The sequence below is a fragment of the Scyliorhinus canicula genome, chromosome 20 (assembly GCF_902713615.1).
Source record: "Scyliorhinus canicula chromosome 20, sScyCan1.1, whole genome shotgun sequence".
Taxonomy (NCBI): Eukaryota; Metazoa; Chordata; class Chondrichthyes; order Carcharhiniformes; family Scyliorhinidae; genus Scyliorhinus; species Scyliorhinus canicula.
The window spans coordinates 34179743-34200747 of NC_052165.1; the positions used below are offsets into that span (position 1 = coordinate 34179743).

Here is a 21005-nt window from a genome sequence, read left to right on the forward strand (position 1 = left end):
ATTGGCTACCGCATTTCTGACACTCCAGCCATGTCTACATTTCAAATAGTACTTCATTGGTGTAAAATTCTGGTGAAGGGACTGATAGTGAAGCACAATATAAATCGAAAAGTTTATTTTCTGACTTGTTTACCCAAATAAATGGCTGGGGGATCTGCTAGGGCTGTGTTGCTAAATCTGAAGTTACATCTCGTGGGTGGTCTTGATCTAGATGGAAACTTGAGCTTGGGAATTTGCTGGCCTTTCAGTCAAGAAAGCTTCATTCCCATATTCTACTTGGCAAAAGAAAAGCATCACCCCTCTCCCCACTGGTGGACATTCCATCTTTGGGCAGTTTTTTTTGTATTGCATTAGCTGAAGCAAACCAATACTGTATGGGATAAAAATGTATCTCTTTGCGTAATACTTTAGCCGTTCATATTTTGCCAGGACCATCTGCACTAGGGAGGGGAAAGCTGTGCTTGAAAGAAAAAGGAAGGTGGTGGTCAGGATTCAGCCTGGCCCTTGGTTTCACTCATCCTCTGATACAAAAAGAGAGCCTGAATCTACCGCACTTTCTATACGATGCTTATGACATTGAAAATGAAAGTGTCCGAGAGGGGAAGTTCACTTGCTGCAGGGCAAGATGGCGTTGTTGCAGAGTCAACCCACAGATCGTCCTGAAATTGTGACTGACAGTGAAGAATCAACTTTTCTGATGGTGCATTCTTCAATTGCTTGCCATCTGCTGTACAATGACTACATTGGATTATTATTCTCTTAAAATATTGAGCAAAGAGAGAAGGGTCCAGCGATGCCGTGGGACTGGGTTAACTGTGTTTCCAAAATTTAGTGTCCATGGGAAACTGAATATCACACTGCATTTTGTTTAAAAATTTGTCAGTTACAATGCCGTTTCCCTTTTTAATGTATGTGTATTTATCTGGCATAGTTCATAATTGACCTCTGTATTTCTCAGTCTGGGCAGTAAAACGTGTATAAAACAATCTTCAAATTGAAATGTGTTGTAATAAATGAAGTCCAGGTAAAATTGCCATAACAGCATCAAGTTTCCCCCAGAGAGGAAACTGTTAATAAAACTAAACAGCCCGTGTGGATTGAAAATCTGAGAAGTTGCGCTAATTTAGTTAACCCTGCCTAGTAGTTATGGAAGGCTTCAGTTGAGACAGTGGATACTGCAGTCTCAAACCCCATATGATCAACTGGTCATTCACGACAGATCAGAACTTGGCAAGCAGATGAAGAGACCATCCCTGGTGATCTTTTCAGTTAAGGAAGAGACAAGACCAGACCCTTGAGGGTGCGAGTAAGTGTCCTCCGAATCCGATCCTGTTCTTCCACTGTTCTGTGTCCAGGCACGCATACTGGCAGTGATGTTTCCAGTTAAGGAGTTTGCCATTGTATTGTGCAGCTGGAAAGAATAATGGTACAGGAAATCTGCACTGTAGAATACTGTGCGATACTAAAAGATTCAGTTTAGGAGTTTTGGATAGCTTCGAGTCCATCCACCAATTATTATTTTTTTCTTCTTTAGGTTTGTGAATGTGCTGCTCAGTCACATGTCAGTGGAAGTCCTCCGTGAGGAAGCCTGTGACTGTCTATTTGAAATAGTAAATAAAGGCATGGATCCTATTGATAAGACTAAACTTGTAGAATCGCTTTGTCAGGTGCTACTGGCTTCTGGCTTCTTCAACACCGAGCAGGTCTGTGCTACAGTACAATCACAGCAAGTATTCATCTTTCTTTGTATTTGGATAGGCCTCCATCCAACTTTGAAAGTTGTAACAAGTCAGATTTGCATGGTATTTATGATTGATTGGTTGTTACCATTAACACTGTGGTATTGCTGTTAAAGTAAATTAAATGGGTGTATCAAAAGCCACCTGGCATGCCAGATTGAACTGATGCCTACAGCGGGCAGATTGTTTGCGTGATAGTACATTTTATTTCTGCTGATAAGCAGGCTAAATGCTCCTGTCTTCCCATTCAGAGGTGCGGTTACTCAGGCCAGATAACTCGGCTGGCTAGTGCGTGGTTCAGGTTACAGCCAAGATCATTGGTTCGATTCCTCTTCCAGCTGAGTAGACTTAGGACCGGCATCCTTGCCCTGCCAACGAGAGTAGAAGGCAGTGCAAACCAACACTGACAATAGTGCCAAGATAATGGCTCAGGGTGAAGCATCAGCTGACAGTGAACCTAAGGACTGCCTTATGAATTAATAGCAATCATCTTAGCTCCAGGATATCACTGCAGGTGTTCCTCAGGATAGTGCCCTAGACCCAACCATCTTTAGTCGCTTCATCAATAACTTTTCTTCCATTATTAGGTCAAAAGTGGGGATGTAGCACCATTTGTGACTCTTCAGGTACTGAAACGGTCCATGCTTTTATGCAGCAAGACCTGAGGGCAACATGGTAGCGCAGTGGTTAGCACTGATGCCTCACTGCACCAACGATCCAGGTTCGATCCTGGCCCCTGGTCACCGACCGTGTGGAGTTTGCACATTCTCCTAGTGTCTGCGTGGTTCTTGCCCCCAAAACCCAAAGATGTGCAGTGTAGGTGGATTGGCCACGCTTAATTGGAAAAAAAATAACTGGATACTCTTTTTAAAAAAAAAAAAAAAAAAAAATTTTAAAAGCAGCACGACCTGACAACAAGAGTGGATCTAACCATCACCCTTTGACATTCAAATGCATTACCATTGCACACACTGTGGGGGTTACCATTGACCGGAAACTGAACTGGACTAGCCATATAAATACTGCTGCTGCAAGAGCAAGTCACAGGCTAGAAATCCTGTAACTAGTACCTCATCCCTGACTCCCCAAAGCCCCACCACCATTTAACAGGCAAAAGTCAGGAGTGTGATGGAATACTTTCCACGTGCCTGGATGAGTGCAGCTCCAACAAAACTCAAAGCTCGACATTATCCAGGACAAAGCAGTCCGCTTGATTGGTTCCCCCTTCCATAAACATTCAATCCCTTCACCGGCGAACAGTGGCAGCCTTGTGTCCCATCTGCATGATGCACTGCAGGAACTCACCCGGGTTTCCTTTGGCAGCACCTCCAAACCCACAACCGTTACCATCTAAAAGGACAAAGCAGCAGATACCGTTGAAAATCACACCTCCAAGTCCCTTACCAGCTTACTTGGAAATGTATTTCCGTTCCTTCACTGTCGCGGAGTCAAAATCTTGGAACTCCCTCCCTAACAGCACTGTGTGTACCTACACCACATAGACTGCAGTGATTCAAGAAGGCAGCCTACCACCTGAATGGCAACAATAACTGTTGGCTTAGCTAGCAACACCCATACCCTGTGAATGAATTTTTAAAAGATGTTGCTCAATCATTTGTCTTGCATAGACATCAGTGCAATTTTGAAACTTACCTTTGTGAGTGCTGTTGAATCTGAGTTCACCAGGGCCACGTGTTTCAGCTCAAAAGTAATTGTGTTGATGTAAATGTGGCTGAGATGTGATGAGGAATATTGTGATTCTTGCCTTGGGTGCAGTGCCAAAATTATTTAGCTATGGTATGGGGAAATCAGAAACATAGATATTTTCTACTTTTGTAGTAAATGCTTGCTCTGGGAAGTGGGGGGGTTGTACTAGAGAGGAATCCAGTGCTATTCAGGAGCAGGCATGTTCTTGTTGATATGGAGATGTGTTGCAAGTAACACAAACTAAAACTGTGTTGATGCAATGCAATGGAAAATAAATATTAACTTTGCAAGACAGATTTACCACTTGTATAACAAGGCACCCCATGAACCTTTAAACATTGCTCCCTCCACTACTGTACTGTACCGGAGCAGTAGTGTGCACCATCAATAAGATGCACTGCAGCAACTTGTCAAGGCTCTTGCAACAGTATCCCCCAAGCACGTGACCTCTAACACCTAGGCAGACAAGTACACTAGATGCAAGGGAACAGCACTACTTGTAAGTTCCCCTCTTAATCCGCACACCATCCTGATTTACAACGACACCATTCCTTCACTGTCGTTGTGTCAAAATCCTGGTCCTGAATCTAACTCCTTAACTGCACTGTGGGTGTACCTATGCCACATGGACTGTAGTGGAGGTCTGCTCACCACCACCTACTCGAGGACAATTGGGGATGGGCAAAAGAAGCTGCCTTTGCCAGTGATGCCCAGATCCCAAAGGAATATAAACCCATCTGCAGCTGTTGCATCAGTTCGTTTTGCAGCAACATAATTAGATTTTGTTTTCTGTCTTTCTAGGAGGAAGATGTCGACTTCCTTGCAAGGTTTTCCAAACTAGCTAATGGGATGGGCCAGGCTTTGATAACCAGTTGGGGTAAACTGGTAAAAGCAGGGGATGTGAAGAACAGCCAAGTGACTCTTCAGGCTGTGGAAGCTAAAGTGCCTCTTCTGCTTAAGCTGCTTGTGCATGAAGATGATGATATTTCCTCGAATATAATTGGTTTCTGCTATGACTACCTTCATATGCTTAAACAAGTAAGTTAGAAGACATGAGGGGAGTTGGTGTTTTTGCCTGTTGTACTAAAGCTTTGTGGCCAGGTTGTGACTGCCTCTCTATGGAGTTGAAAGAACTCTGGTTGAATTGCCAGTTTATCTAACGTTATGTGCAGTTTTGCACTTTGCCTCGTTCCTTCTATTCCTAATTTGAAGTACCGTATATACTCGCATATCATGCGACGTTTGAAGACCTAAATTGTAACCTAAATTTGGGGGGTCGCATGATACGCGAGATACAAAATTCGCGGGTGTTTTACTTGCTGTTTTTTCTGATGGGAAGATGTTCAGCCACTTGACATTTCCATTCATAAAAACATGAATGGAAACGTCAAGTGGCTGAACATCTTCCCATTAGAATGCTGTGGTCAAAATCTGAAGAGTAGTATTCCTGATCATATGGGTAGTTTCATCAATACATGGCCGTCTTTTTCCGATACAGAATTCGCGGGTGTTTTACTTGCCGTTTTTATGAATGGAAACGTCAAGTGGCAGAACGACGCTAGTAAAGCCAGAATCGAACAGCTTTCACGACAGAATCCACTCTGCAGAATCCACAGACAATGATACCATTTGGAAGTTTTAGTTTGGGCATTAATTTCCAAAAAAGTGACTCGCATGATGCATGAGATATAGCATAAAATCATGTTTTGGGGACAAAAATTTAGGGGTCGCATGATACGCGAGATCGCATGATACGCGAGTATATACGGTACATACAGATTGATTTTTTTTTCTGTGTCATTGAGCTGACTAATGTTGACCTTTGTTCAGACAATGGCATAAGTGAAAATGCTTGTGTGGCACGATGTTCTTTAATTTCTTTTCCTGGAGTGGATATAACTTTACTGGATGGATGAAGTTTGGCAGCAACGGTTGCCCTAATTTTCAACAGGATGGGAAATTAACATCTTCACGGCTGTATTTAAATGGAGTAAATATTTGGTTCGCTTTTAATTTGGGATTGTATATCGAACAAGTTGCAAAAGAATCCAAAACTAGGGTCCTTAAAAACATGATGGTTACTACGTAACACGGATTCTGGTGCAGTGAGAAGGTGGAACTCGCTTCCACAAGAGGGGGTTGACGTGAAAAGGAGACGAGATGAGTACATGAGAGAAAAGGGAATAGAAAGATACGAAATGAATGGGATTGGATTTGTGTGGAGTATACCAGCGTGGATTGGTTGGGCAGAATGGCCTGTTGCTGTGCTGTATATTCTCTGTAGGAAAAAAGATAGAGGAAAATGTAAATGAGCAAACAAAAAAGAGTTAGAGCTAAAAATCCTCTCTAGTGTTATCCTGTTCCTGTGGAACCATTTTATTTTTAGTAACTTGGATTGCTTTAACAAAACAGGTACATAGTCAGTGTAAAAAAACAAATTACTGCGGATGCTGGAATTTGAAACGAAAGAGAAAATGCTGGAAAATCTCAGCCGGTCTGGCAGCACCTGTAGGGAGAGAAAAGAGCTAACGTTTCGAGTCCGATGACTCTTTGTCAAAGCTTTGACAAAGAGTCATCAGACTCGAAACGTTAGCTCTTTTCTCTCCCTACAGATGCTGCCAGGCCTGCTGAGATTTTACAGCATTTCCTCTTTCAACATAGTCATAGTACATTGGGCAGCATGATAGCATAGTGGTTAGCACAATGGCATCACAGCGCCAGGGTCCCAGGTTCGATTCCCGGCTTGGGTCACTGTCTGTGCGGAGTCTGCATGTTCTCCCCCTGTCTGCGTGGGTTTCCTCCGGTTTCCTCCCACGGTCCAAAGATGTGCAGAGGTAGGTGGGATTGGCTATGCTAAATTGCCCTTTTTGTCCAAAAAAGGTCAGGTAGGGTTACAGGGATAGGATGGAAGTGTGGGGTAGGGTGGAGGTGTGGGCTTGGGTATCGTGCTCTTTCCAAGGGCCGGCGCAGACTCGATGGGCCGAATGGCCTTCTGCATTGTAGATTCTGTGAAAGTAGCGTAGCGTGGCCAATGTAATCTGGATACATAAACATCTGTTCATTTTCTCTCCAGCTTCCTGTACTGACTGAACAGCAAAAAGCCAATGTTGAGGTAAGCCACATACCTGTGCTTACATTGGATAAAATGTTTTGTGTTTCATCTTGAGTGCTAGTTCCTGTTTACATTCTCTGCCCTTTTTTTCAATATAGGCGATAATGCACGCGGTTATAAAGAAATTAACTTATGATGAGGAATTTAATTTTGAAAATGAGGTAAGGAAAATGTGCACTTCAGATTGTTGGGGTATTTTTGCTTTGCATAAAATCAATTGCATCACAGTCGGCTAATGTAAAATATTTTCTTGTATAATGGAATTGTGTCTTTTTATGAGCCAAAACTTGTTTTGCTGCAAACAAGTCCACTGTGCAAAGTGTCCTAAGAGGAAGTCATATGATCTGTGCAGTAATGTACTCCTGCAAAACTGGATCTTGTCCTCTGGGGTGGAGTCTAGAACCAGGGGACGCAGTCTCAGAATGCAGGGTCGGCCATTTATTATTGAGATGAGGAACTGGAAGGTGGTAGATCTTTATAATTCTCTACTTCAGAGAGCTGTGAAGGCTCAGACAAGACAGATGAATAGATTTCTAGTTATATGAAAGTTATCAAGAGCTCTGGGACTATTGGGGGGGGAAAATGGCATTTGAGGTAGTAGATTAACCACAATCTAATTGAATGGTGAAATAGGCTCGAAGTCCTAGTGCCTGCCTTTTTAAGACCAAGTCTGATCATAGTAAGAAGTCTTACAACACCAGGTTAAAGTCCTGATGAAGGAGCTGCGCTCCGAAAGCTAGTGACTCCAGACAAACCTGTTGGACTTTAACCTGGTGTTGTAAGACTTCTTACTGTGCCCACCCCAGTCCAATGACAACATCGAGTCTGATCCTGGCTCTGTTCTGTGTTAGCTGGTCACAGCCAGGATGGCAGATGACAAGGGAAGGGAAAACGATTAGCTTGGTTCCTGATCAAAAACAAAGTGAAGTGAAGGTGGCACAATGGTTAGCACTGCTGTCTCACGCCACTGAGGTCCCAGGTTTGATCCAAGCTCTGGGTCACTGTCCGTGCGGAGTTTGCACATTCTTCCGTGTTTGCGTGGTTTCGCCCCCACAGCCCAAAGATGTGCTGGGTAGGTGGATTAGACATGCTAAATTGCCCCTGAATTGGAAAAAATGAATTGAGTACTCTAAATTTTCTTTTTTAAAATAGTGTGTTTACGGTCAAAAAATACTGGAAACACTCAGCAACTCAGGCAAGATCTGTGAAATGGAGATCTCTCACCATAGTTTCTGTCTGAGCTGAGTGTGTCTAGTGTTCCGTTTTAGATCTAGCATTTTCAACATCCGTAATATATTGCCTTTTGTTAACGTGCAAACAGAATAATGGTAACATTTTACAGCCTGTAGCGGTATGTGCCTGAATAATGACCGCCTGTGTGTGGTGTGGACACTGATGCTACAACCGTACCCCAGTCAGAGCGTCGGTATCTTGAGCGTGGAGAGTACCTGCCTGTTTTCAATCCATTTTACAGGCTATTACAAGTTATTTAAAAGAACTATGCCTTTCTGTCATGCTTTTTACTGATTTATTTTAAAAAGTGACGCTATTGAATTAAAGTAATTTAATATTTAACACAGCAAAAGTATCCAATGTTCACACCACATTGTGGACTCTCCTCTCAACTCTCTCCTTGCTTGCATGAGTGCGGCTCCAAGGACACTCGAGAGGCACAGCATGTCCAGGGCAAAGCAGCCTGTTTGATTGGCACCCCATCCACCTCCTGCAATACTCGCACCACCACCGACACATAGTGGCAGCAGTGTGTACCATCTACAAGTTGCACTGCAGAAACTAACCAAAGCTCCTCCAACGTCACCTTCCAAATCCACAACCCCAACCCGGCAGATACATGGAAATGCCACCATCTGCAAGTTTCCCTCCAAGTCACACACCATCCTGATTAGAAATATATTGCCGTTCCTTCATTGTTGATGTGTCAAAATTCCACCCTAACAGGACTGTGGGTGTACCATGAAGGCAGCTCACCACCATTATCTCGAGGGCAACCAGGGATGGCCAATAAAAATGCTGGCCTAGACAGCAATGCTCACGTCCCGTGAAATAATTTTAAAAAGTACTCTCGGGTCAAGAAAATCAAAACTAAATGTGAACATATGAATGCATTTCACATGCGTGTATCTCAGCAAATTAGCATCCCAATGAATGGTCACTCATACATTTTTTTTAACTATTAGAAAACAACAAAACAACAATGTGATGCAAATCTTTTCTAGTTAATCTGACCAAAAAATAGTGTTTATAGATTCAAAGTTATACAACACAGAAATAGGCCCGACATCCTATTGTCTGTGCCAGCCATAAAACCCAATCCCATTTTCCCGCATTTGGTCCGTAGCCTTGTACTTAAGTGTTGTGATAGTTCCTGCCTCTATCAACCTTTTCAGGCAGTGTGTTCCAGATTCTCACCGCCATCTGAGTGAAAAAGGTTTTCCTAAAATCCTCCCTTAAGTCTTCTGCTCCTTACTTTAAGTTATTGACCCCTCTACTAAGAGGAAATGTTCCTTCCTATCTTTGTTCCTCATAATTTTGTATACCTCGACAAGATCCTCCCTCAGCCTTCTGTGCTCTAAGGAAGCAACCCCCCCCCTCTCTTTATAGCTGAAACACCCCAGCCCAGGTAAGATCCTGGTGAATTTCTCTGCACCCTTTCTAGTGCAGTCACCTCCTTCCTATTGTGTGGCGATCAGAACAGCGCACAATATTCTAGCTGTGGCCTAATCATTTTATGCAGCTCCATCATAACCTCTTTGCTCTTATATTCTATGCCTTAGCTAATGAAGGCAAGTGTCCCATATGCCGCCTTAACCACCTTCTCTACCTGTCTTACTGCCTTCAGGGATCTACAGACATGCACACCAAAGTCCCTCTGGTCCTACTTTCTAGCGTCCTACTGTTGAATGCACATTCTCTTGTCTTGTTAGTCCTCCCAAAATGCATCACGTCACACTTTTCAGAGTTGAATTCTATTTGCCACTGTTCTGCCCACCTGATCAGACTTTCTATCATCCTGTAAGGCTTTCTTCCTCGCTGTTTACCATGCCACCAATTTCTGTGTCATCTGCAAACGTATCCTCCACATTCACATCTAGATCATTAATGTACACCACTGAGGTACACCACTGGACAGGGGCTTCCAGTCACAAAAGCAACCTTCGACCATTACACTCTGCCTCCTGCCACTAAGACAATTTTGGATCCAATTTGCCAAATTGCCCAGGATCCCATGGACTCTTTATCATTTTAATCAGTCTCCCATGCGGGATCTGGTTAAAAGTCTTATTGAAGTCCATGTAGACTACACCAACTGCACTGCCCTCATTTACACACCTCATCGTCACCTTGAAAATTTCTATCATTTGTTTGACGTGATCGCCCCCTGACAAAACCATTCTGATTATCCTTGATTAATTCTTTTTTTAAAATAATTTTTATTCAAGTTTTTCAACAACAAATTTTCTCCCCACAGTTAAAGTAGATAAGGTGTGGTTCTACACCGAAACAAGAAAATAACTCTTTCCCCCCCCCCCCCCCAACAGAATAATAAATAATAACAAACAACAATACAAGAAAGAAGAAAATAACAAGCCCACCGTCGCAAAAACAAACCCCCTTAACCAGCCCTGAACCCCCCTCCCCTTTACCCCTGACCACCCTTTATCCCTTCGCCAGGAAATCAAGAAAGGGCTGCCACCGCCGAAAGAACCCCTGTACCAACCCCCTCAGGGCAAACTTAACCTTCTCCACCTTGATAAACCCAACCATGTCGTTGATCCAGGCCTCCGAACTCGGGGGCCGCGTGTCCCTCCACTGTAACAGAATCCTGCGCCGGGCTACTAGAGACGCAAAGGCCAGAATGCCGGCCTCTCTCACCTCCTGCACTCCCGGCTCCGAAGCTACCCCAAAAATCGCGAGCCCCCAGCCCGGCCTGACCCTAATCCTTGATTAATTCTTACCTCTCCAAGTGCAGATTAATTCTGTTCCTCAAACAATTTTCCAATAATCTCCCAATTTCTGATGTTAGACTCACTAGCCTACTCTGGGTGATTTCACTGGGACCGGTTCTGAATCAAGTCTATGCCTGTTTGTAAAGCACTTTCCTGTTATTCCCCCATCACCTCTTTATTATTTTTGCATTAGGGTGAAGATGAAGCCATGTTCCTGGAGTACAGAAAACATTTGAAGTTGCTGTTGGACCGACTGGCACAGGTTTCACCCGAATTACTTTTAGCTGCTGTCCGAAGGGTCTTCAACGCGACACTGGAGTAAGTGTCACTAATGAGTGGTGTCCCAGTTTGAAGTGGACCCAGTTTTTAGCTAGTACATAAACCGAAGTGTGTTTTTTAAGGGGCACTTGGTAGCACAGTGTATTGGTGCTGCAGCATGTGTGTCCATGTTCGGAATTTCCACACAAGACCAAATACTGACCAGTTTACTTGCCAAATACTATGGTTTTGTTCCAAGAGGAAGCTAGATCCTTCTGATTAGGAAGATTTAAAATCACAGGATCGATCATCCTCGGTTAACCCATGTTGCATGGCAAGGTGAGGGAGGGACAAAGGATACAGGAGTATCAGCAACAACTTGCATTTACATGGTGCCTTTAACACATCAACATTTCCCAACATGCTACACCGGAATGTTTTCAAACAATTTGGCACTGGGTTAAATAAGGTCAAATTGGGGCAGATGAAGAAAGCTGAGTTAAAGGAGGACAAAGGCAGAAAGGGTTAAGTTGTGAATTCCAGAGTTTAGAGAGTTAAATTAGGAATTTTGTGTTTTATTAATCCATCCCAATGTTTTTAAACTCTGATCATGCACGAAGAGTTAATCTTTTAGCACAGATATTTTCTGCTTCAGTGCATTTTTTATTCCCTTAGGAAGCCAAAGCTAAAAGCTGGGTGAGAACAATATTTACAACTAAAGTCGTAACTAGAATTATAGGAACAGGGATAGGCCATTCAGCTCCTCGACCCTATCCTGCCATTTAATGTGATCATGGCTGATCTGTGGCTTAACTCCATTTAAAATTAACAACAGCTTTGACTGCTGTTTGCAGGAGAGTGTTCCAAACCTCTACCACGCTTTGCATGAAGAAATGCTTCCTAACATCTCTCCTGAATGGTCAAGACCTAATTTTTAGACGATGCGCCCTAGTTTTAGAATCTCCAACTACTAGTTGATCGTTATCTACCCTGTCTTTTCTTGTTAATATCTTGAAGACTTCGATCAGATCACCGTATAACTTTCTAAATTCTAGTGAAGGTGGGCTTAATTTGTTGTAGCTCTCCTCTTAGCTTAACCCCAGTACTCCAGGTATCATTTTTGTGAACCTGTGTTGCACTCCCTCCAAGGTCGATATACCTTCCTAAGGTGTGGTGCTCACAGTACACCGTCTAACTGCTCACAGTACACCGTCTAACCAGGCTATTGTATAACTGCAGCGTAACGTTTTTAAAATAAATTTAGATTACCCAATTATTTTTTTTCCCAATTAAGGGGCAATTTAGTGTGGCCAATCCACCTACTCTGCATATTTTTGGGTTGTGGGGGCGAAACCCACGCAGACACGGGGAGAATGTGCAAACTCCACACGGACAGTGACCCAGAGCCGGGATCGAACCTGGGACCTCGGTGCCGTGCGGCAGCAGGGCTAACCCACTGCGCCACCGTGCTATCTGCCACAACTTTTGCCCATTCACCTAGTCTGTCAATATCACCGTGCAATTTTATGTTATCATCGTGACTGTCTATAAAGCTGCCTAACTTTATGTCATCACCAATTGTTAGCAGTTCACAAACCCTCCTATGTTTCTCAGTAAAAGTTTTTCTGGAGTGTAGGAGCAGTGTTTATGCTGGTTTTGAATGGAAAAAGAAACCAAGGGCCTATCATATTTTGTACTTTTCACTCTTCAACAGTGCATGTGGTAGAAAGGTAGCATCGTAACTATGGACAGGAGCAAGACAGACAAAATTTGGGTAGGTAGCCACAATAAATACTGTTTGTAATCATTCTCTTTCTCCGGCCATGGCTGTTTGAAAGTAGGTACCACTGAGACGGCACTAATCCAGATTTCAATCACTTGTGAATTTGATATGTCTTTGCTATTTGTGGGAGCTTGCTGTACACAACCTGGCCACTGTTTGCTGCACTGCAACAGTGAATGCACTTTAATAATACTCCCATTGACTGTGAAGCATTTGGGACTTTTAAGATTGTGAAAGGCACTATATAAATGCAAGTCTTTATTGTGTTTTGGGGTGTGTGTGGGTCTATCTTAAGGAAATCAGCTGGACTTTATAACAAAGAACAAAGGAAATTACAGCACAGGAATAGGCCTTTCGGCCCTCCCAGCCTGCGCCGATCCAGATCCTTTATCTAAACCTATCGCCTATTTTCCAAGGATCTACTTTCCTCTGTTCCCCGCCTGTTCATATATCTGTCTAGATGCATCTGAAATGATGCTACCATACCCGCCTCTACCACCTCTGCTGGCAAAGCGTTCCAGGCACCCAACACTCACTGCGTAAAAAAAACTTCCCACGCACATCTACCTTAAACTTTCCCCCTCTCACCTTGAAATCGTGACCCCTTGTAATTGACACCCCCACTCTTGGAAAAAGCTTGTTGCTGTCCACCCTGTCCATACCCCTCATAATTTTGTAGACCTCAATCAGGTCCCCCCTCAACCTCCGTCTTTCCAACGAAAACAATCCTAATCTACTCAACCTTTCTTCATAGCTAGCACCCTCCATACCAGGCAACATCCTGGTGAACCTCCTCTGCACCCTCTCTAAAGCATCCACATCCTTCTGGTAATGTGGCGACCAGAAATGCACGCTGTATTCCAAATGTGGCCTAACCATGACCTGCCGACTCTTGTACTCAATACCCCGTCCGACGAAGGCAAGCATGCTGTATGCCTTCTTGACCACTCTATCGACCTGCATTGCCACCTTCAGGGTACAATGGACCTGAACTCCCAGATCTCTCTGTACATCAATTTTCCCCAGGACTCTTCCATTGACCATATAGTCCGCTCTTGAGTTAGATCTTCCAAAATGCATCACCTCGCATTAGCCTAGATTGAACTCCATCTGCCATTTCTCTGCCCAACTCTCCAATCTATCTATATTTTGCTGTATTTTCTGACAGTCCTCCTCACTATCTGCAACTCCACCAATCTTAGTATCATCTGCAAACTTGCTCATTCAGACTACTTGTACCTTCGTCCAGATCATTTATGTATATCACAAACAACAGTGGTCCGAGCACGGATCCCTGTGGAACACCACTAGTCACCTTTCTCCATTTTGAGACACTCCCTTCCACCACTACTCTCTGTCTTCTGTTGCCCAGCCAGTTCTTTATCCATCTCGCTAGTACACCCTGAACCCCATACGACTTCACTTTTTCCATCAACCTGCCATGAGAAACTTTATTAAATGCCTTACTGAAGTTCATGTATATGACATCTACAGCCCTTCCCTCATCAATTAACTTTGTCACTTCCTCAAAGAATTCTATTAGGTTTGTAAGACATGACCTTCCCTGCACAAAACCATGCTACCTATCACTGATAAGTCTATTTTCTTCCAAATGTGAATAGATCCTATCCCTCAGTATCTTCTCCAACAGTTTGCATACCACTGACGTCAAGCTCACAGGTCTATAATTCCCTGGATTATCCCTACTACCCTTCTTAAAGAAAGGAACAACTTTGTTTAAGAAGGGTAGCTAGTACACCCTGAACCCCATACGACTTCACTTTTTCCATCAACCTGCCATGGGAAACTTTATCAAATGCCTTACTGAAGTCCATGTATATGACATTTACAGCCCTTCCCTCTTCTCCAATCCCTACCTGGTGTTCTGGTATTCTAATCATTTTCTTGGAATACCATAATGCAGGATGGATAAACAAACTGGGCAACGGATATCAGCAAACCTTTCAACTCCTCGACTTGCCCTCCACCAGAGAAACCAAGTCATGGAGATGGTTGGACCCACAACTCTTGGCAAGAGCTTGATTACTCTACAAAACCAGTGTCTTCCCAGGGATCGAATCCCAGAAGTAGAATATTGAAGCCTCATTAGGCTGATTAGTGTATTTTGCTTCTGGACTCTGTATGTAAAATCCAAATCCATGCAGGGAATTTCCACATGAGACTGTTGCTGATAAGTTAACAAATACTGGTGGATTAATGGAAAGGCTACAGTGGACATGTGAGACTGATGCAAGATAAACGGGTGTGACATACCATAACAGGTCCCTGGTGGGAGTAGCCACAAGTAGCACCCTCTACAAAGTTGAAGAGCCATGACTGACTGTCAGTGTCTGTCAGCTTCGCTGGCTGGGGGGTGCTGAATTAGCTTGCTGCCATCTTTACTAAGACCCCAACCACAGCTCCATTTCCATCTTCAGAACCTGAATGGAGCACCAACAAATGAGCTTTGTTCACCATCTCCGCCGATGGAACTTTCTTTCAGTCACTTCCTGTCACCTACCTTTTGCGAATGTTTGCACTTAAGCTAATTTTACTTTGCAACTTCACTTGCTGAAGCATGCACCAAGCAATGGGAAATCGGATTGCCACTGTTGCTACCTATCATTTATTTTCAAAAGTTTTTGGCAGCTAATGATCGTTGTTGCACGTGTACCTGGTTATACCTCTTAGCATACTGTTCTTCCTCCTAAAATAAATTGCAGGTCCAAATCGGGAATAAGTGTTAGTACATGCACACTGTCTATGGAAAGGTTCGAGCTTTGTTTTCTCGGTGAGAACGGGCGTAGTGTTTCCTGCCCCATTGCCTGACCGTGTCTATTTATACTCCATTTGATTTAGATGTGTACAGTTATTTCATGAGGGTGGTTGCCACTTAGATGGGGAGACGGGCGGTGGTGTAGTGGTAATGATGCAAAGGGCCAGGCTAATGCACTGGGGACAGCACTTGCTGTCCTTACCGGCCACACCCATAGAACAGTACAGCACAGAAGAGGCCCTTCGGCTCTCGATGTTGTGTACCATTGTCCGAAACCAAGATCAAGCTATCCCACTCCGTCATTCTGGTGTGCTCCATGTGCCTATCCAATAACCGCTTGAAAGTTCCTAAAGTGTCCGACTCCACTATCACAGCAGGCAGTCCATTCCACACCCTAACCACTCTCTGAGTAAAGAACCTACCTCGGACATCCCTCCTATATCTCCCACCCTGAATCTTATAGTTATGCCCCCTTGTAACAGCTACATCCACCCGAGGAAATAGTCTCTGAACGTCCACTTTATCTATCCCCCGCATCATCTTATAAACTTCTATTAAGTCGCCTCTCATCCTCCTCCGCTCCAAAGAGAAAAGCCCTAGCTCCCTCAACCTTTCCTCATCAGACCTATCCTGCAAACCAGGCAGCATCCTGGTAAATCTCCTTTGCACCCTTTCCAATGCTTCCACATCCTTCCCATAGTACACCGTTGATAACTGATCTCCAGTCTGAAAATTTTCCATCCACCACCACCCTCTGTCTTCTATGTGATTGCCATGAATGGATAAAAAAACAGTTATGATCTACAATGTGACTTGTGCTTTCCTTTTTGAATCCTGCTGGAATGCTTACGGCTTTCTTGTCCTCCTTAGGAACTGGCAGAATACAAGGTTCATGGAAATGGAGGTGGCCCTGAGGCTTCTATTCATGCTGGGAGAGGCAATCCCAGCGTCCCATGGTGCGCACTTCTCAGGAGATAGCACAAAAGCCAGTGTTTTGCAGGAGATGATGCACACAGTTGAGTATTTAGCAAAGCTGTAGTTTGCCTTATTGTAACCTAATTAAGATGGACATTTGGGTGGACTGGGAACTTGCTTTTAAAAAGTGCACTCAGAATTTTTCAGTTTTTTTTTTTTTTTTGCAAGGTTGGCATTTAAAAATCAAATTATTTCTAGGCATGCGTGAAACACTTTTGAACATGTGCATTTGTATTGGTGTTAATGCTTTGAAATGATTCATTCATTCGGGTGTTAATCGGTTAGTTAGCTCTATCCTGCACCTCAAGTGCTCACACATTGGCAAACGGCGGCTCTTTTTACCATGAGCATTGGGTGTACTTGCCGCTCACACAAAGTGGTAGAATCTTGCAGCACAGGACACCATTTGCTCCATTGTGCTTGTGCAGGCTCTTTGAACGAACTGTCCAATTTGTGACTACATTTCACAAGTACCTCTTTGGTTGTAAAGTTCTTTTGAATGTGCTGAGGGCATGAAAGGCATTGTACAAATGTACGTTCTACTTCAGAGTAGGAAACACGTGGCCATAAACCTAAATAAATGCCACACCAATGTACTTGGTCCAGCACAACAGCCATTTTCCCCATTACCATGCAAATTTGTCCTCTTTAAGTACATGCCAAATTCCGTTTTTAAAGTTCCTATGAGGTTTATTGGCAGTTAGGTGGTAGGCCCACTTGATTAATGCTTCATTGCTGGGGTATAGCGTGTTTAGGGCAAGGGGAAACCATGTGATCTCCATTCTTGGCCAAAAAACATAATAATCATGGGAGTGTTACTCTTTCTATTTTACACGAGTGGAAAAAAATAAGATGTCAGATATAGGGTGGCCCGGTGGCGTTATGGTTAGCATTGCATGCCTCATTGCACTAAGGATCGGGTTTGATTCTGGCTCCGGGTCACTGTGTGGAGTTTGCACATTCTCCTCACGTATGCATGGGTCTCAACCCCCACAACCCAAAGATGTGCAGGGTAGGTGGATTGGCCGCACTAAATTGACCCTTACTTTGGGGGGGGGGGGGGGGGGGGGGGGGGGGGGAGAGAGAATTGGATACTCTAAATTTTAAAAAAGGATAGCCAATGTAAGAGGTTGATTTTTGGCCTGGATGCTCTAGGAATGGACCAAAATGAATGAATGAATGAACGAATGCTGTTAATCTCTGAAATATGACATGCTTTTTCTGTCCCTATAGTTGGTGACATCTGGAGTGAGTCAGTACCAGCATACATCGGTTGCATTGGAGTTTTTTGAAATAGTAGTACGCTATGAGAAGTTTTTTACTGTAGAACCGCAGCACATTCCTACTGTTCTGGTGAGTTGTTTTTGGACACCAATCTCTAGCCATGATTACTGTAAACAGAATATTTGACCATAAGATGGAGGAACATAAGTAGGCCATTCAGCCCACTGAGTCTGCTCCACCATTCAATGAGATCATGACTAGTCTGATGTGATAATCCACAACACCACTTTCCCGCTTTATCCTGATTCCCTCACTAATTAAAAATCAATGTATCTCAGCCTTGAACATACTTAACAGCCTAGCCTGTACAGCCCTCTGTGGTAAAGAATTCAGCTGATTCACTACACTCTTTGAGAAGAAATTCCTCCTCGCCTGTCTTAAATGGGTGACCCCTCATTCTGAGATTGTTCCCCCTGGTCCTAGACTCATCCACAAGGAGAAACAACCTCTCCGCATCTACCCTGTCAAATCCCCTGAGAATCCTAAACTTCAATGAGTAGAGTGCCACCCTACTCAATCTCTCCTCATCAGACAATCCCTCCATGCCTGGGATAAATTTGTTGAGTGAATTTCCTTTATATTTGTACACATAACAGAACCAACTGTTCCGGATCTCAGTAATATGGGTGAGCATATTGACAAACTGATTTGACCATAAACTTTGAGTCTCGTCTCCAGGGCACTGTATTTACAGGAGTGAATGTTGAAGGTGATAGACATCCTTGCCAGTGAAACCATCTTCTACAAGTTTCCTTTATCAAACCCTTCATCGTTTTGGAGGCATCACTTTGATCTCCCCTCACTGTTTACTTTCCTAGAGAAAGTGCCCTGGTCGGTTGGGTTAAAACTTTTTTGGGTGTTTGGAGGAGAGCTCCCTGCATGGAATCATCTCGCATCCACCTGAACAGGCAGGTGTAGCCTGAGGTTATGGGTCAGCTTTGCAAGCACAGCACTCCTCCAGTTGACACTCCTGCAGTTAACACAAAGAGTTAACTTCAAGGTGTTCCCAATACTGCGAAGGGACAATGTTCTCACTGAATATTGTGCCAGACTGAACTGCTCAAAGAGCAAAACGAGCACCTCTTTCATTCATGAAATATGTTTTGGAAAGAAAAAAGGATTTGAGATTTTATTACTTGCAGGCACGTAAAAGAAAACTGTTCAAAGTTCAGAGTCCGGTCCCAAGCACTGTCTGTAATTTCAGTGCTTTGGTTTTCTACTTGTCCGTAATTCTTTAGGGGGAGAAGGTGGCGTAGAGGTAATGTCACTGAGCTATTTAGCTAGACACCCATGCTAAAGCTCTGGTGAAATGTGTCCAAATCCCACCAGGGAAACTGGTGAAATTAAATTAAATTATTAAAATCTGGAATTAAAACTAGTCTCTGCAATCGTAACTATGAAACTATCATCAATTGTTTTTTTTAAAAACATCTGGTCCTTTTAGGGAAGGAAATCTGCCAGCCTTACCTGGTCTGGTCCACATGTGACTCCAGACCTGCGCCGATGTAGTTGACTCTTAACCACCCTCTGAAATTGTCTAAGTTCAAGGGCAGTTAGGGATGTGCTGGCCTTGTCAGTGACACTCGCCCATGTTCCATGAAAGGATAAATAAACCTGAGCGTTTAACATGTCAAAAACAAAATGTGTCCAAAATGCCCAAAACAACCTCTTTTGGCACTTTTCCTGAACTAGACAGCCTTCAGCGAATGGTTTAGTTTAGACTTGGTATTTACCCTCTGTTTTCTTTATTATTTTTCGTGCAGATGGCATTTTTAGACCACAGGGGACTGCGAAATAGTAGTCCAAAAGTTCGAAGTAGGACAGCGTACCTGTTCTCCAGATTCATTAAATCTTTAAGGTAAGTAAATCCACTAGCCGTCCTGTTTTGAGTCTCTTTCCAATTTTCCACTAGTTTTATTTGATCATTAGCCCGTGGTAACATCAAAGTAGCAAAAATGTTTTCCTCTTGGAACATCAATGTTTTTACAAGTTGAATTCATCAGATGGACAAGCCCACATTCTGAGTTCCTAATTGTTCCCACTGCAGGTATGTGGCTGCTAGTTGTCTATCACTGGCTGTGCATGTTCTTGGGGGGGTGGGTAGGCACCACTGATATTGCTGATTCCTAAGAGCAAGTCCTTGCCTCCCCTCCCTAATGAAGGAAAAAGGAGCCAGTGACGTTATTGCTCACAGCATCAACACAATTGTCACTTCTCCGTGAATTGCTGTAAATGTTCAACGTACTGTTTCTAAACTGACTTTATTTTCTTACAGTAAACATATGAATCCTTACATAGAGGACATCCTGAACCGAATACAAGACCTCCTGGTGCTTTCTCCTTCAGTGAGTTTCCGGTCTGCTCATCTGAAAGAGATTAAATCTCTTCCGAGAACTCCAATCATGTAAATCAACTGCAACCTTTATTAGAAAGGGGGAGGAATAAAAAAGCTTTTTGCCCCAAGTTGAGGACCAGGGAAGTACTATCATGAACACTGCTCTATGTAAATGTTTAAAAGAATAATTTGGCCTTTCAAACAAAGATGCTCTTTGACGCAATGAAGCAGGAGCTTCCTCCAAACCATTCTCTCCATTGCCTGACTTAGTATCTCATTTTCTATGGTTTGGTGTCAAATTTTGTTTGATATTACTTCCATGCAATGCCTTGAGATGTTTCACTATTTTTAAGGCATTATGTAGCTACAAGTTGCTGTTACCTTTTTTTAATATAAATTCAGAGTACCCCAATTCTTTTTTTTCTCCAATTAAGGGGCAATTTAGCGGGCCAATTCACCTACCCTGCACATCTTTTTGTGGGGGTGAAACCCACGCAGACAGGGGGAGAATATGCAAACTCCACACGGACAGTGACCCGGTTCCTCAGCGCTGTGAGGCAGCAGTGCTAACCACAATGCTGCCCCTTAGTTGCTATTACTTTACCGGTCTTTGCATACATAACAAAAAACAGCAGGGCCCCAAAGCAAGTGGAAATCTTTTCTTCAGTGCATTTTATCTAAGCAACAACCTGAAAATTCTGCGAGTTGTAATGGTTTGCATTTGATATATTGCAGGAGAACGGTTTCCAGACCCTGTTGAGCAGTGATGATCAACTGTTTATTTATGAAACAGCAGGGGTATTAATTGTGAATAGTGACTACCCTGCAGAAAGGAAACAGGCTTTGATGAGGGATTTGCTTACTCCGCTAATGGAAAAATTCAAAGTGTTTTTGGCGAAACTCCTAATAGAGCAGGATGGGGAGAGGCAGGCTGCACTGGCAGACTGCTTAAACCACGCGGTGGGTTTTGCAAGGTTAGTCTTCTCTTTTTCTTCCCTTAAGATCTTATGCATATTCTAAGAAATAATAATAATCTTTGTCACAAGTAGGCTTACATTAACACTGCAA

The 21005-nt window shown here is 43.3% G+C and overlaps 1 protein-coding gene across 3 annotated transcripts in view; it reads left to right on the forward strand.

The window, feature by feature from the left end:
• The window catches only part of xpot (exportin, tRNA (nuclear export receptor for tRNAs)), a 59431-nt gene that overhangs the window by 11620 nt on the left and 26806 nt on the right, over positions 1–21005 (forward strand). For all 3 annotated transcript variants that reach the window (XM_038780147.1, XM_038780149.1, XM_038780148.1), the window contains exons 8-17: positions 1535–1703; positions 4248–4484; positions 6520–6558; positions 6657–6719; positions 10720–10844; positions 16214–16358; positions 17552–17671; positions 19366–19460; positions 19878–19947; positions 20673–20911. In XM_038780147.1, coding sequence (XP_038636075.1) covers positions 1535–1703; positions 4248–4484; positions 6520–6558; positions 6657–6719; positions 10720–10844; positions 16214–16358; positions 17552–17671; positions 19366–19460; positions 19878–19947; positions 20673–20911 — 1302 coding nt within the window. The remainder of the gene's footprint in view (positions 1–1534; positions 1704–4247; positions 4485–6519; positions 6559–6656; positions 6720–10719; positions 10845–16213; positions 16359–17551; positions 17672–19365; positions 19461–19877; positions 19948–20672; positions 20912–21005) is intronic.